Source organism: Ambystoma mexicanum, chromosome 1p (assembly GCF_040938575.1).
Source record: "Ambystoma mexicanum isolate Mex_15411 chromosome 1p, UKY_AmexF1_1, whole genome shotgun sequence".
Classification (NCBI taxonomy): Eukaryota; Metazoa; Chordata; class Amphibia; order Caudata; family Ambystomatidae; genus Ambystoma; species Ambystoma mexicanum.
The window spans coordinates 533133665-533146797 of record NC_090921.1 but is presented as its reverse complement, the minus strand read 5'-3'; the positions used below and the strand labels follow the sequence as shown (position 1 = coordinate 533146797).

At 46.2% G+C, this 13133-nt stretch overlaps 1 protein-coding gene across 2 annotated transcripts in view; it reads right to left on the bottom strand.

Moving 5' to 3' along the window:
* The window catches only part of MFSD12 (major facilitator superfamily domain containing 12), a 208519-nt gene that overhangs the window by 112709 nt on the left and 82677 nt on the right, over positions 1–13133 (bottom strand). For both annotated transcript variants that reach the window (XM_069649442.1, XM_069649443.1), the window contains exons 4-5: positions 9984–10116; positions 7123–7326 (exon numbers count right to left, since the gene is read on the bottom strand). In XM_069649442.1, the coding sequence (XP_069505543.1) occupies positions 7123–7326; positions 9984–10116 (337 nt within the window). The remainder of the gene's footprint in view (positions 1–7122; positions 7327–9983; positions 10117–13133) is intronic.

Genomic DNA, 13133 nt, shown 5'->3' with positions numbered 1-13133 from the left:
TCATCACAGCCTTCTCGACAGGCATAGTACCAGCCTGCCTCAAAGAAGCCTGGGTCCTACCCCTCCTAAAAACACTTGACACTGAGATACCTAACAATTACCGCCCATCACCACAGTACCCTTCCTATTAAAAATACTCGACAGAGACGCTTATGTGCAAATCCAACGCCACCTAGCTGCTAACCACATCCAATTAGGCTATGGAACGGAATCGGCAGTGCTGGACATGAAAAATCAGATGAGTTTAGTGATGAGGATAAACTTGGCCTACTGCTCCTCTGCAGCATACTGTACTAAATTGCTAAATGCTGCCAGACCCTTCCTCTCCACAGCCAGCTGCCTAACTAAGTTGGCGTCAGGTTGGACTACTGCAATGCCCTCTTCGCTGGCACTTCTGTGCATAACATAACAAAACTCCACACTATCCAAAATAATGCCTTACAAGCTGTCCTTAATATTCTGAGATTAGAACATATCTCGGCAGCCCGTAGCACACTGGCTCCCTATCCAAGAATCTCTTAAGACACTTACCATCACACACAGATGTATCTCCAAATCTGACCCCCGCCCTACCCGGCCCAAAAATATCACTGTGACTTGCTTGGCCAGACCCATCAGAATCCCATACTCTGAAAGACTCGTTCAACCCAAGTTCAAGCGTATCAAAGCAGGTGGGGACAAGCTTCCCAGTCATTGCTGCCAAACAATGGAACACTCTCCTATGTGCCTTAAGAGACCAGGAATCCCACTTTCCGAAGGGCGCTCAAACCCTTAGACCTGCAAATTTGATACGTCATCAGATCTCTCACTAAGCCCCTGCATAAAGCCTCCTCCCAGGTGGCCAGGGAACGGCAGACGCTTCCTGATCCTGAACTTGGGACTGGTGCTCTGTGGGAGGATCACCTGGTAGGAGACGAGGCTCAGGGTGGTGAGGAAATCCTGTGGGATGAGACATAGTATTTGTTTTTAAAAGGGAAAGAACCTTTTACAAGTACCAAGGCATGTAATGGCTAATTGTTGTTATGAGACAAAGCTAATGTAAACTCCATAAACATCTTAAGAAAGGAAAGACCGTCAGACTTATTGAGTTAGAAGTCATTCTAAATCCAGCGGTACAGTGAAAGGGCATCTGTTAATAATGGCTTAAATGAACCGCCTTCCCCTTTCAAGTAAACACTTGTGATGTTTCTTAAAATGTACTTAGAAGAATTAAACCTGAGTTTACAAGTAGAAAGCAGACTAGAAAATCTGATTTTGTTGTAGGGGACTTCATGTCCCATAATTCCCCAAGTACTGGGACGAGGAGGAGGGCTCAGGAGCAATGTTGCAGGAGCGTCAGCTTGTTAATGCCAACGACCAACACCTGAGGGAACCAGAGAGGCTTAAAAGGCCCCTTCAGGTCCAGGCAATTAGGTGGAGCAGTAGCAGCAGCAAGAGCACGTTGTTGGCAGTACTCGCATAAGTTGGAGGAAAGTGTGCCTAGACCACTGTAGAGCAGATTCCAGCTGCCAGTCCCGAGAGGATCCTTTCCCCTGAAATCTGAAGTGCAGAGGTTGCACATCAGGAAGCGTGAAGGAAGGCGGCTTTCTCCCATGTGAACCGAATTGCAGACTGCGCAGCAGGAAGCGTGCAGGTGACCGTGGCTAGGAGCTGGTGTGCAACAGAGGGTCTCAGGAGCAGGTCGAGCTCTGTGACTGCGTGACGGGAACGAAGGCAACTTCAACAACGAAGTGTGACCCTTCGAAAGGAGCCAAAGCAGTGGAAGTCCTGCAGCACGCAAATGGATCGAAGACCGAAGCCGGTGATTGTTATCAAGCATTCTAATCCCTTGCGTAAACGAAGGCAGGCAACAGTATCAAAGGAGGATCACTACTTGAGAGTGAAATTGCTGTTAACTCGACCGTTGATTGTTCCATAAAATTGAAGCTGGTATAAAACACACATTGCCAAATCCAAAAGGAGGAGATGAGGAATTACATCCTTAAGGACGTTTTGGTTACTGGAGTTGCAGAAAGACAAAAGTGGCAAAGAGGCTGTCCTTCTGGAAGGTGGATATTCAGAAAGAGAATGCCTTGCTTACTTGAAAGTGTTGAGGATCAACGTGTCTTCTCAGAAAAGTAGAAAGCCACAGAATTGCAAACTGCTCAAGAAGTGCTAAACGTCCAGTTGTCAATAGATTTACAACTTCAGATTGTGGAAAACTATCGGGCAGGTGAGTAGCCGGCATGGAAAATCCTTGTAGAGGTGTGCCTGGTGCGAGAGTTGCCCAGGTGGAAGTGGAAGTGCTTTGAAGTTACCAATTGTAATTTATGGTGTTGATTGGAGAGCTAATAAAAGCTGATATTCAGAAGCTGTATTTCTTTAATATTTCGAAGTTTCACCAAACCATCATGACCAAGAACATCATTGCTGCTATTTGATTAATTGAAAATCACTATTCAAGGAAGAAGAATCTTTCTCTCGTTTGAACATTTCGTTGATAGAACTTTCTTTTGACAAGCTGGCGGTGCAAAGAACTGAAGTAGAACTTTGTTACCCAAGCCCAACCTACGGGGAGGAGTGGATTAAAAGGGGTGACAAGAAAGTGGGCAGTGTGGGCATGTTGAATCATTCCGGAGGATAAGCTGTGTGTTGCTCTCTGAGGAGTTTGTGAGGGTAGCCATTGTTTTGGCACAGATGAGGATCTCTTGTGATAGTCTTGGCATAGCATTTGAACGGGCTGTGCAGTTGACCAGGAATACCGCACTTAGTCGAGTCCATGAGGATGACCAGGTTCTGGATTCTAGGCAATTGTAGAATGTGCTCCACCACTTGGAATGCAGGTGTCGGCAAATGCTGCCTTTACGGTTAAGTGGGGTCTTGAATGTAGCCACTTAATGATAGCTGGATGCATGCAGAATGCAACCACCATCATTTTATCAACCCAGATGTTTTTGAATTTTGCTGAATGTACCAATTCTACGCTTTCATTTAATTATAACCAATTCATTTATCACCTTGGGTATGAGCCAAAGGCATGGCAGCACAAATTTTCTTTCACATACAACCCGAATGACACTTTGCACAACACGTCTGCAATAAAAAAGTAGCTACCTTTCACGACAAATATTTGAACTTTAGCTACACACATAATTGACCATCCTCTTACACACACCCTCCATTTTATTTCCTTAGTATACCTCTCTCCACCCATGCACATGCCAATTAGACATGGGTGGCTAACAGGGACTGGGTGAAGCCCTCGTAACCTTTAATGGCCATTATACACACACACACACACACATACTAGCACCTCTTAACCTTCCCACACTGCGGACTTCAATCCCCCGAAGGCTTTCAACCTACAGCGTGTTGGGACCATACCCATGGGGAAGGATGCTATACAAATGACGAAATAAAAGGGTAAGATTTTGGGGCCGGTTTGATTTGGCAGATATAGCTAAAAGGCGAAGGAGAGATGGAGAATAAGGGGATTTGGAAGGAGGTGAGAGGAGAAGAGGGCACAACAGATGGAGAGAAAACAAGCGTCGAAGGAGGAGAAACACAGGTAAGGAAAGCAAAAGAAGAGGGCATAAAGAGGGCACAACAGGTGGAGAAAGGACATGAATCCGGGGGAACGGGTGGAGAAAATCAATCAATCAGGTGTAACTGGAACAGAGTTGGGGAATACTCGTGTGGTCAGAACTAGTCAGAAGGTTCAAGAGGCACGCATTCCGCATGGCAGCAGGTAGGGGCGTGCAAGCATGTAGCGCAGCGACAAGGAGGGCCAGGGTCAGTGTGGAACAGTGCAGGTTCACTGGAACAGGGCTGAGGGTAGAAATCAGGACCGCAGTGAAGGAAGGTGATAAGGTACTCGAGAGGGCCTCTCTGGGAAACTGCGGCCAAAAGGCCCACACAGCTGTCCCTGCCCATGGTCATGAAGCTACTGCTACACCTCGTGGGAAAGCAACAGCTACAGGGTCTGGAGATGATCATATCCTCATTACACCTTGAGAGCAGAGGTCAAGTCCCCCCACAGTTCCCCCTGTGGGGGGGAACTCATTAACATACCAATTGAATGTGGCATCACTAGAAATTAGCATATCAAGCTGCCCTCTGGAAAAAGTGTGGGGTGGCCTCCATCCACCCGCGTGTAGCCTCGACTTGAGCCCTGCTTGGGAGACGACCAGGAGAACCTTGTTGGTAGGCAAGTGACCAAGAGACTGGGTGACAGGGAATAACCTGAAAATCCTTATGATGTTTTGGAGAGGAGATTCATTGTTCAGGCTAATAAGGCCGGGAGGAAAGGCCTTTGAGTTTCCGAAGCAATCACATAGCCATCCTTTTCGTTTGAATTGGGCATTTAAAAGAAAGAAATTATTTTCATTTGTGTCTGGACCCTCACGGTCATGTGACCAGTAAGCACCCCGAATTATGCGCACTCCACCATAAAAAACAACACTGAAAACTGTGCAGCAAGGCTGTGGCAGAATTCTGGAGAAGGTTCTACCATATCACCTGCTTAGCAAGGCCATGATTACACCTGTAATCTGGAAGAATAATCCCATGTCTTCTTCCCCATTCCAGTTCCCAAAAGGAAGGAGGAAGGAGGAGCTGGGGGGGGGGGGGGTACCGCAACATGCTCATCCCCGCCAACATATTAAAAAGGCAGGCCAAGCTTCCAGGAGGCCAAGCTGCACTAGTGCATCACAACCCTCCACCTACAATACAATCACTAAGAAAACCAACAAAACTAAAATCTCTACACAAAACAATATGGTTTTAAGATGTGATGTCGCAATACGTCATAATCAACAGATACAGGTAGTGGCAGAGCCAAGTTGAAAGCACTGACGAGTGGCCGCCACCTTGGCCGAGTACTCTGTGTCCCAGTGTGCCCGCCACTTAGATTCTGAAAACTGTGCTGAGACAGTGAGCAGCATGCCACCAGAAAGGCCGTTTACAGCTCACAGGTTGCTAGGCAACTAGTTCCAGATGCCGGTTGGGCCCCGCTTGTGCTACTACTTCCACCACGGGGCTGCCCGTGCCAGGCTTCCTGAATCCTGCTGCTCCCAAAAGGAGAGACAACTAAAGCAGATCACTGTGTGGGAAGGCCATTCTCTGGTGGGCGGAGACGGTGTGGGTGTGTCTAAAAGCATACATTCGTGTGCATGAGCGGACGCGCGAATGTGTTTGGAGGAATTTGGCAGAGCCACACTGCAGCATGAAAGTTATTGATAGTGGGAACCCTAGCATATTTAGTGGGTGTAGGATCATGAAAGGGGATTACAGTGGAAAAACGGGCATATTTTCTTGAGAGCAGCATCATAAAAGGAGTTTACCATGGAAATGCTGGCATATGTTGTGGCTACAGAAACATGAAAGGGACGTTACAAAGATTATAAACTATGCTGAGTCAATAACGTAATAGTCTCAGAGCATGGAATATTGGGCCGCTATCCGAGGTTTCCAAAGTGTAGTCTGTGAGTAAAGGGAAAACGGGAAGGAGTAGACGAAAAGCAAAAGGGACAGCAAAAGACAAACCGGGAAATACCTATGCTAGTTGGTATAATGGGAAGGAGGAATGTTTGTGAAAGCTTGGGTGAATGATGCTTCAATAAACCAGGAACTTCAAGGAATTATGCAGAAGGAGACGAAGTTTAAAGGAATTCATATCCAAGGGACAATTTACTGGAGGGCATATTTAATATAGAATATTATGAATTGGAGCGAATGGCTGTGTTCAAAAGGACCCTTTGAAGTGTGGAAGATTTTGATATCTCAGAAAGTAGTTAATTTCTCAGACTAAACACTAGCATAGTAATACTGGGGTGGCCAAGCAGACCATGGTGAGAGGACTCCAGGGCATCCCCCCACCATGGATCAGGTGTATGTAGAGGTGGGTGGGGGCGAGGGACAAGTAGAGGTGTGCAAAGCAGGAGTGGAGAGGCAGGGAGGGCAACCCCAGGTAAGTCAAAGAAAGGACATCAGAGAGGCGAGGCAGCAAAGGGTGGAAGTATAGGAATTAAAGCATGGAAGTGTTTTCAAGTAAAAAGATTGCACATGGAAAAGCAGGAACATTAGAGGCAATAGTGAAATGCGGAACGCCAGTAGAGGGCACGTTTTGCAGAAGAAAACGTGCAGTGGGAGTTTCAGGATGGGAATGTTGCGAAAGGCAGCAGAGAACTTTCAATGCAGGCATAGGTGGTTAAGATGTTTTTAACAAACCAGGAACTGATGCACAGCTTCAATGAGGTCATTACCCTGCCAAAGACGGCTTAGAAACAACAATGGCAACCCCATATAAGCATGTAGTTTGATGCGACTGCATGATAGAGCTAGTCAAAGATCACAGGAGGTGGTGGGCAATGGGTGGAAATGGTAACAGCGATTACCACAGCCATGGTTGGGGAACGGTGGGTACAGTTACAAACGCTGCGATGCCCACCCCCACGTGCAATTTCGGTTGGCATATGCCAATATGTTCGGCTGTAGAAATGCAAAGGGTTCTATGCAGCCCTACTGCCTAGGAATGTAAGCCTTAGCTAGGGTGATGCATGGTGTTCAATCTCCTTTAATTATTCCCCTCCTTCCCCACAACCGGCTGCCATGTAAGGTTTGCCTCCAACTGCCAATCTTGCCGCTCATGACTGAGCTGAGCTGGACAGGAGGGCATATTTCAATGGGGCAAAGTGGGGAGGACCCCTCCAGATCACCGGGCATGGTCCTAATGAAAATATTTGTGAGCATCAGAATCAGGACACAGCAATTTGGCAATAAGTGTCGCGTAGAAACACAGGGACAGATGTAAAGATGGAATGAAATCCTGGTCGTCAGACGAGTAAACGCATACAAAAGGTTACTTGCTGCATAAAGACCCTGGTGCCCTGCTCCTTTGGACGGTGGGGTCTTTACTTGCATTGCCATTTAAGGATGAAGAAACAAATGCAACCCCCACACCACCAGCCAACCCATTCCTAAATAGTGGTGAGGGGCTGTGCAACTTACTGTGTAGAATTACAGGCAGTTCATCATTGATATCCCGAAAAAAAGATTTGGGATGCTATTTTCTATGTATAACTCCCATGAGCGGTCTCCTATAGATAAGAGCATCATGCAGCGTGGATAGGATCCATTGCTCACCTGATAGAAGGAGGGCTCCTTCAACCAGTCTTTCCAGCGTAGCAGACTCTGGGCCGGGCTTCGTCGCTTGCAGTCGCGTGCCGGCCCCTGGGCCGGTTCCTCGGGTTCTGGGAGTCGGGCATACTGTTGCTTCTCCTCCTTTGTTCCAATGTGGAACATAACTGAGAACAAGGAGCCCAACCCCACCATGAGGAGGGCCAGGTTCTGAAACCAGAAACGGACAGGGTCACTGAGGGCACAAGCGAGCTGGGAAATGAGCACGGTCACTGAGGACGCATGGATGCCTGAAAAGGGGAGGGTCACTGAGGGCCCTGTGAGCTTTGAAACCAGATATTAACAGTGTTCTTTTGGGGGACAATTGCCTCTCCTTCCTGATAGCGTGTGGTACTTCAGCTCTACATGCATCAACACAACATCAAAGCAATCTTGCATTTTCCTATCTCCCCACTAACCGCTCCCCACTCACATTCTGATCTGCCAGAGCACCTGAAGGCGATGCTAACGGGAGCGCTGCCATATAAAAATCCTAATAACCGGGCATCTAAAACCTGACAAGGATAGGCTCTGAGGCCAAGGAATTCTTAAATCAGAAATGGACATGGCCACCAAGAACACAATGAGCTCTTAATCAAGACAGGGTCATGAGGGTCCAATACATTTCTATAACCTACCCCAAGAGCAACAGTCTGGCCGCTCATACTGTGCTTGCGTTAAGAGATTGTCAAGGAGCCTGTTCTCCACTCTTCCAACATGTGGACATGAAGAGTCGAAGATCCTGAATGTAAGCAACCAGATCGTGGCATACTGTTAATACCGAAGGGATATTTTGTCAGATTTCCAGAAAACAAAGTGATAGTCTCCTTAAGGAAGGCTGCCTTTCTCCAGCAAGGCATTTACTGCAGGATCAATATAGAGAAAACCCACAATAATGCCCTGCCGATTTGACAGAGGCCTAGAGGACCTGAGCGCAAGGGTTATAATCTTTCAAGAGCGATAATCAATTTATGCACAATATGCCAGTAAGTATGTCAAACTGGGCCCTGCATCGATTAAGAAAAGGGGCAATGAGGCATGAAGATGTGGGGTGCTATCAAAGACATGATCCCACATCCTGGTTGGCACAGACTGGCATTGTGCATTGAACCCCTATCGGAGATGAACTAGAGCATTCAGTTTGGTAGCAGGATATGGGTGCCCGGGGGTTGGCTCATGTAAGATCCCAACTGACTGCTCTTCTCCAGCCCTCTTTTTCTGAAAGCACAGGGGATCTCTACTCTCTGGAGTGGAGAATCAAAAGGTATCCGTTTACTGACAAGGGATTCCAGAGGAGATTATTTAGAACGGTATCACAAATATTTATTTATATTGCTACAACTTCATTAGACACAAAGTTGTCAGTTAATCGAAAACCAACAATTAAATACAGGTGAACTCATAACTGTGACCAAACAAGTAAAGGAAAGAAAGAAAAAGCGGAAAGATTACTAACTCAGTCACACTCATCTGACCAATCTATCCTAATGCATTCATACATGAGACAGTCAACAATCACAATATTCAATACACCAGATAAAATTACATATCAAAGATACATTTCATCTTAATACAAGCATTGAATCACAATTCATGTTTATTTTTATTTTTTTTGTTGCTTTTCTTCGGTCTTGGAATCTAACGAATTATTATAACATTTCCATGCCTCAGGGAAGAGCAAACCGGTTTCGACGTGAAGGTGTTGTTTCACCACATCTTCGTCAGGGGGTTACAATGACATTCTGCAATGGCAAGAAGATCTTCCTTTAAATGGATCTAGCCTCGAAAAAGGGACACCTGCACAACTACGTCAATGAGATTTCCAAAAATCACAGCTTGCTGCGTATTAGCCGCAGAGCCACAAACCAAACGAGTCATGTATCAATCCGTTGAGATTCCAAATGTGGCTTCCAACAGCCTGTTATCAGGGAAACGCATGTGAAAGAGCAATGGAGCAATCATAACGGAGCCACGCAATTCCTGTGTTAAATGTGGCTGTAGGAACCGAATGTCTGCGGCATCGGGCAAAAGAGTCCTGTCGGAAGTCACATTTGAAATCTCGAGGCTGGATTAATTTAAAGGAAGATATTGCCATTACAGAGTGTCGTCGTAATCCCCTGATGAAGACATGGTGAAACCACACCTTCACGTCGAAACCGGTTGGGTCTTCCCTGAGGCTTGGAAATGTTATAATAATTAGATTCCAAAACAGAAGAAAAGCACAAAAACATATTGTGATTCATTGCTTGTATTAAGATGATCTATGATATGTATCTTTGATATGTAATTTTATCTGGTGTATTGAATATTTTGATGGTCAAATGTAGGAATGCATTAGGATAGATTTGTCAGATGAGTGTGACCGAGTAATCTTTCCCCTTTTTCTTTCTTTCCTTTCCTGGTCACAGTTATGCGTTCACCTGTATTTAATTTTAATTGTTGGTTTTAGATTAAATGACAACTTTGAATCGTCTAATGATGTATCAATATAAATAAATATTTTTGATACCGTTATAAATAATCTCCTCTGGAATCTCTTCTCCAGCCCTGCCAGCCTTTGAGATGTACTGTCCTATCAGAATGGCAGAGTTGGCAGCATAGACCACAAGGTGGACTTTCTTGGTAGACGGTCAATTTGAATGGAAAAGGTACAACAATGGAGTCCCGGCTCCTTACCAACACTCCTCTTACCTTCGACAAGTCATGTTGGCTTAAACATTTTATTTCAACGCTTGGTTCTGTTGCTTACAACTGACAAAACTGAACAATTTCCCCCCACCCACCCCCCGCTGCTCCCCGGTAGGGAAGTAAGCACCGACCCAACTTACCCTGAAGACGGGGACATCTTGTCTACCCAAGTGGGTAGATTCGGCCAGGTCGTCGCTTTGCCCCACCTGGAAGTGCAGGAGCAACCAGGCCACGGCATACACAGTTATGTTGGCGACAACAGTGAAGGCATACCTGCGGAGGGAGACAGTGCTTGAAGTGGGAAGAATAGGTTCGGCGAAAGATGCGGCCTAGCCAATGGGAACGAAAAGCTGGAGTCTTTCATGGACTCACTTCGAAACAGAACCATCATTTACAGAAGCAAAACAAACATGTAGAGCAAACACTTTTTTCTTTTTTTGCATCGTATACATTTCCAGGCCAAGAATAAGCGAGCCAACATTCCGTGTTGGGGTACAGAAGTGAACTGCGAAACAGATTAAAAGGAGATTCGCTCAGGATCACGCCATTTTGGTGATGTGGGGCGCCATTAATGGGACCCGGTGTCATGGTGCCAAATTCCAAATCTTCACCTTCAGTACTTTTACACAAACATATAAATACCGCATCACCCCTGCTCCCCAATTCCCCCATTCTCACCGAGGTGAAATCTATCCATTGTACGTTGGGTGTAGAGGTGTACATTTAACCTCCTTGTGGACAGCAAGCACCTGGTTCAGCTATTTTATTATTATTTCCCGTTATTCTTCTGTAGTGTACACGTTTTGGGGTCCCCTTTTCAGGGGAACAAACAGTCTCATGTCTGGAGGTTTTTATATCTTTAAATCTACTAGGTCTATCCATGCCAGGAAACATGATGGCATGCGACGGGCACCACCTCAACCCAATCGTTTCAGTGGTACCAGCATGTTCTCTCTCCCATAGCTGTTCGCCAGTGTGGGTTTATACACTCTCCCCGGGCCGGGACCCTTTTACTGCAGGGCAAAGCGGCCGAAGTGGTCTGGGAAATCGCCTAAGGAAGGACTGGGCAAAATCACGAGTTGAACGGCAACTGAGAGGAACAACAGAAACGTGTTGAGGGCGGGGCGCAAAGGGGAAGCGTAAACCATTAACTGTGCCAGAGGTTACTTATCCTGTTGAGTAAGTGATGACTAAGGAAAATCTGAAGCCAGACCGCGATAGAAATGGCGGGAAACTACGGCTCAGCCACCTCACCTACCATGATCTCAAATATGCAGAAGCGTCGCTTTTAAGTTGGACACGCGAGTGTCTCGATTTTACTTAAAGTCATGATGTTTTTGCTCCCGTCATTTTACGTTCCTGTGCATGAAGTGTAATTTTGCTTCCCAACTATAGATACAGAACTACAAGTACCAGAATGCAAAGAAATCGAAACATGAATGCTGGGGTTGGCTAATCCTCTTCCGCCTAACATGGGACAACTTTAAATGACTAAACTCTTCTCTCGTTCACATTATCGATCTTAAAGGCAGCCTCCAATTGTGCCCAGCTGATCAAGACACCCTCCAGCTGACCAAGACACCCTCCTAGTATTAGGCATCGATGCTGGCATGCAAAAAAGGATCATGGAAATGGATATTTACATGTAGCGAATATGGGTTTCCCACCTCACCCCTTCCGCGTGCTCTTATATAAAAGAAAACATTTAGGGGGTTGCAACTTGCTCCGTGAACCCCTCTGGAATGCATCTTCTAGGATTACATGTGATTGTGCCAATTGTGCTATACAACTAAATAAATACTAGTTTCTTCTTGATTGAAAAAATATATAAAACATTGTTGGGTGTAAAAATGAATAAAGGATGTAGTTAAATTTCCTTAATGCCCTTATTCCAAATTAGCACCCTTGGGGGTGGAGGGCCAGGTAGCCTTCCAGCCAATCAGGGTTTACCTCATGGTAAAACCTGTGTTTTGACTCCCCTGAGCAGCAGGAGGCTGCCATTTTCCTAGCCGGGAAGCAGATAAGTCGTTCCCCACCACATCCCCCGCCAACATCAAGTTCCACCTCCCCTGCCCATGCCGCCCACACCACTTACCTGAAGCGGCGTGGTCACATGCAGCCGCTTCCCCGCTGCGGCAATGGCTATTACGGAAAGGAAGAAGGGACCTTCTCCCATGTCCATGGCAACCATCTTGGTTTGATGTTTTTTTTAAGTTCAGGCATGGCAACTTAAAAAAATCCATTAGCATCCCGGAAAAACATGCCGGGGTGCCAATAGCAATACACCCCTCTAGGTGTAGGGCTTTACCAGGCCTGGTAATGTCAGGGTTAATGTTAAGGCTCTGACCTGGAAAAGCCCCCCCCGCCAGTCAGAGTTCATTGCTTAACTAGAATGTCTAAAATAATGGGTTCCTTATATTCTTTGGTTCAAATAACTGCAAGTTGCAAACTCTGCACCCCCACCTTCAATGGAAGATATACCGAAGTCTCCAACATGACGTTTAAATAATATCAGAAGTAAATACCCATGTTGCTTAATAGAATCAGTGTCTTCATCCTCCTGTGGGCTACATACACTGCTACTATGGGTTGAGGGACCGCAGTTATGAGGAGGCAGCGCACCAGCTGGGGAAGACGCCGTACGAGCTGCTGCGTGCCATGTACTGGCACGTAGACCTCAATAAGTGGAGTGGGGGACGTGTGGGGGGTGGGGGGGGAGGAAGAGTGTACACGAGCTCGCATTCTAGGGGCCTCATCAGGAGTTAGGCAGTAGCCCTTAAAAGCGGCAGGAACGGTATTAACACCGCATTTAAGGGCTGGCCCCATCACGAGTTGGGCACTAAATGGGCTATTTTACTGCCATCTTTTTTCTGGAGGTGAAAATCCCATTTAGCGCCCTGTTTTCGGCGGTATTACCGCCGGCTGCATTAGCACCTAAAATGCCCCATTGGATCCAATGCACTCAATGGGGAATGGGGATTTACCTTTAGCGGCCAACCAGTGATCTGGCGGTAATACCGCCAAACTTGTGGGCACTAACACGATTACAGTTGGGCAGTATTACAGCCGGGACACCGCCCAACTCATGATGAGGCCCTAGGTCTGTGCTTAATGTAATACTGTGCAAATGTGTAGTTTGAGTATTCAAAGTTATTCACTGGGTATAAAGGTATTATTTAACTACTTTGTGCTGAAGCACTTAAATCCCTTATACCCAGTGAATAACTTTTAATGCAGAAAATTGTGTACGCTCGAATTTGCACACTATAGAACATTGAGCATAACAAACT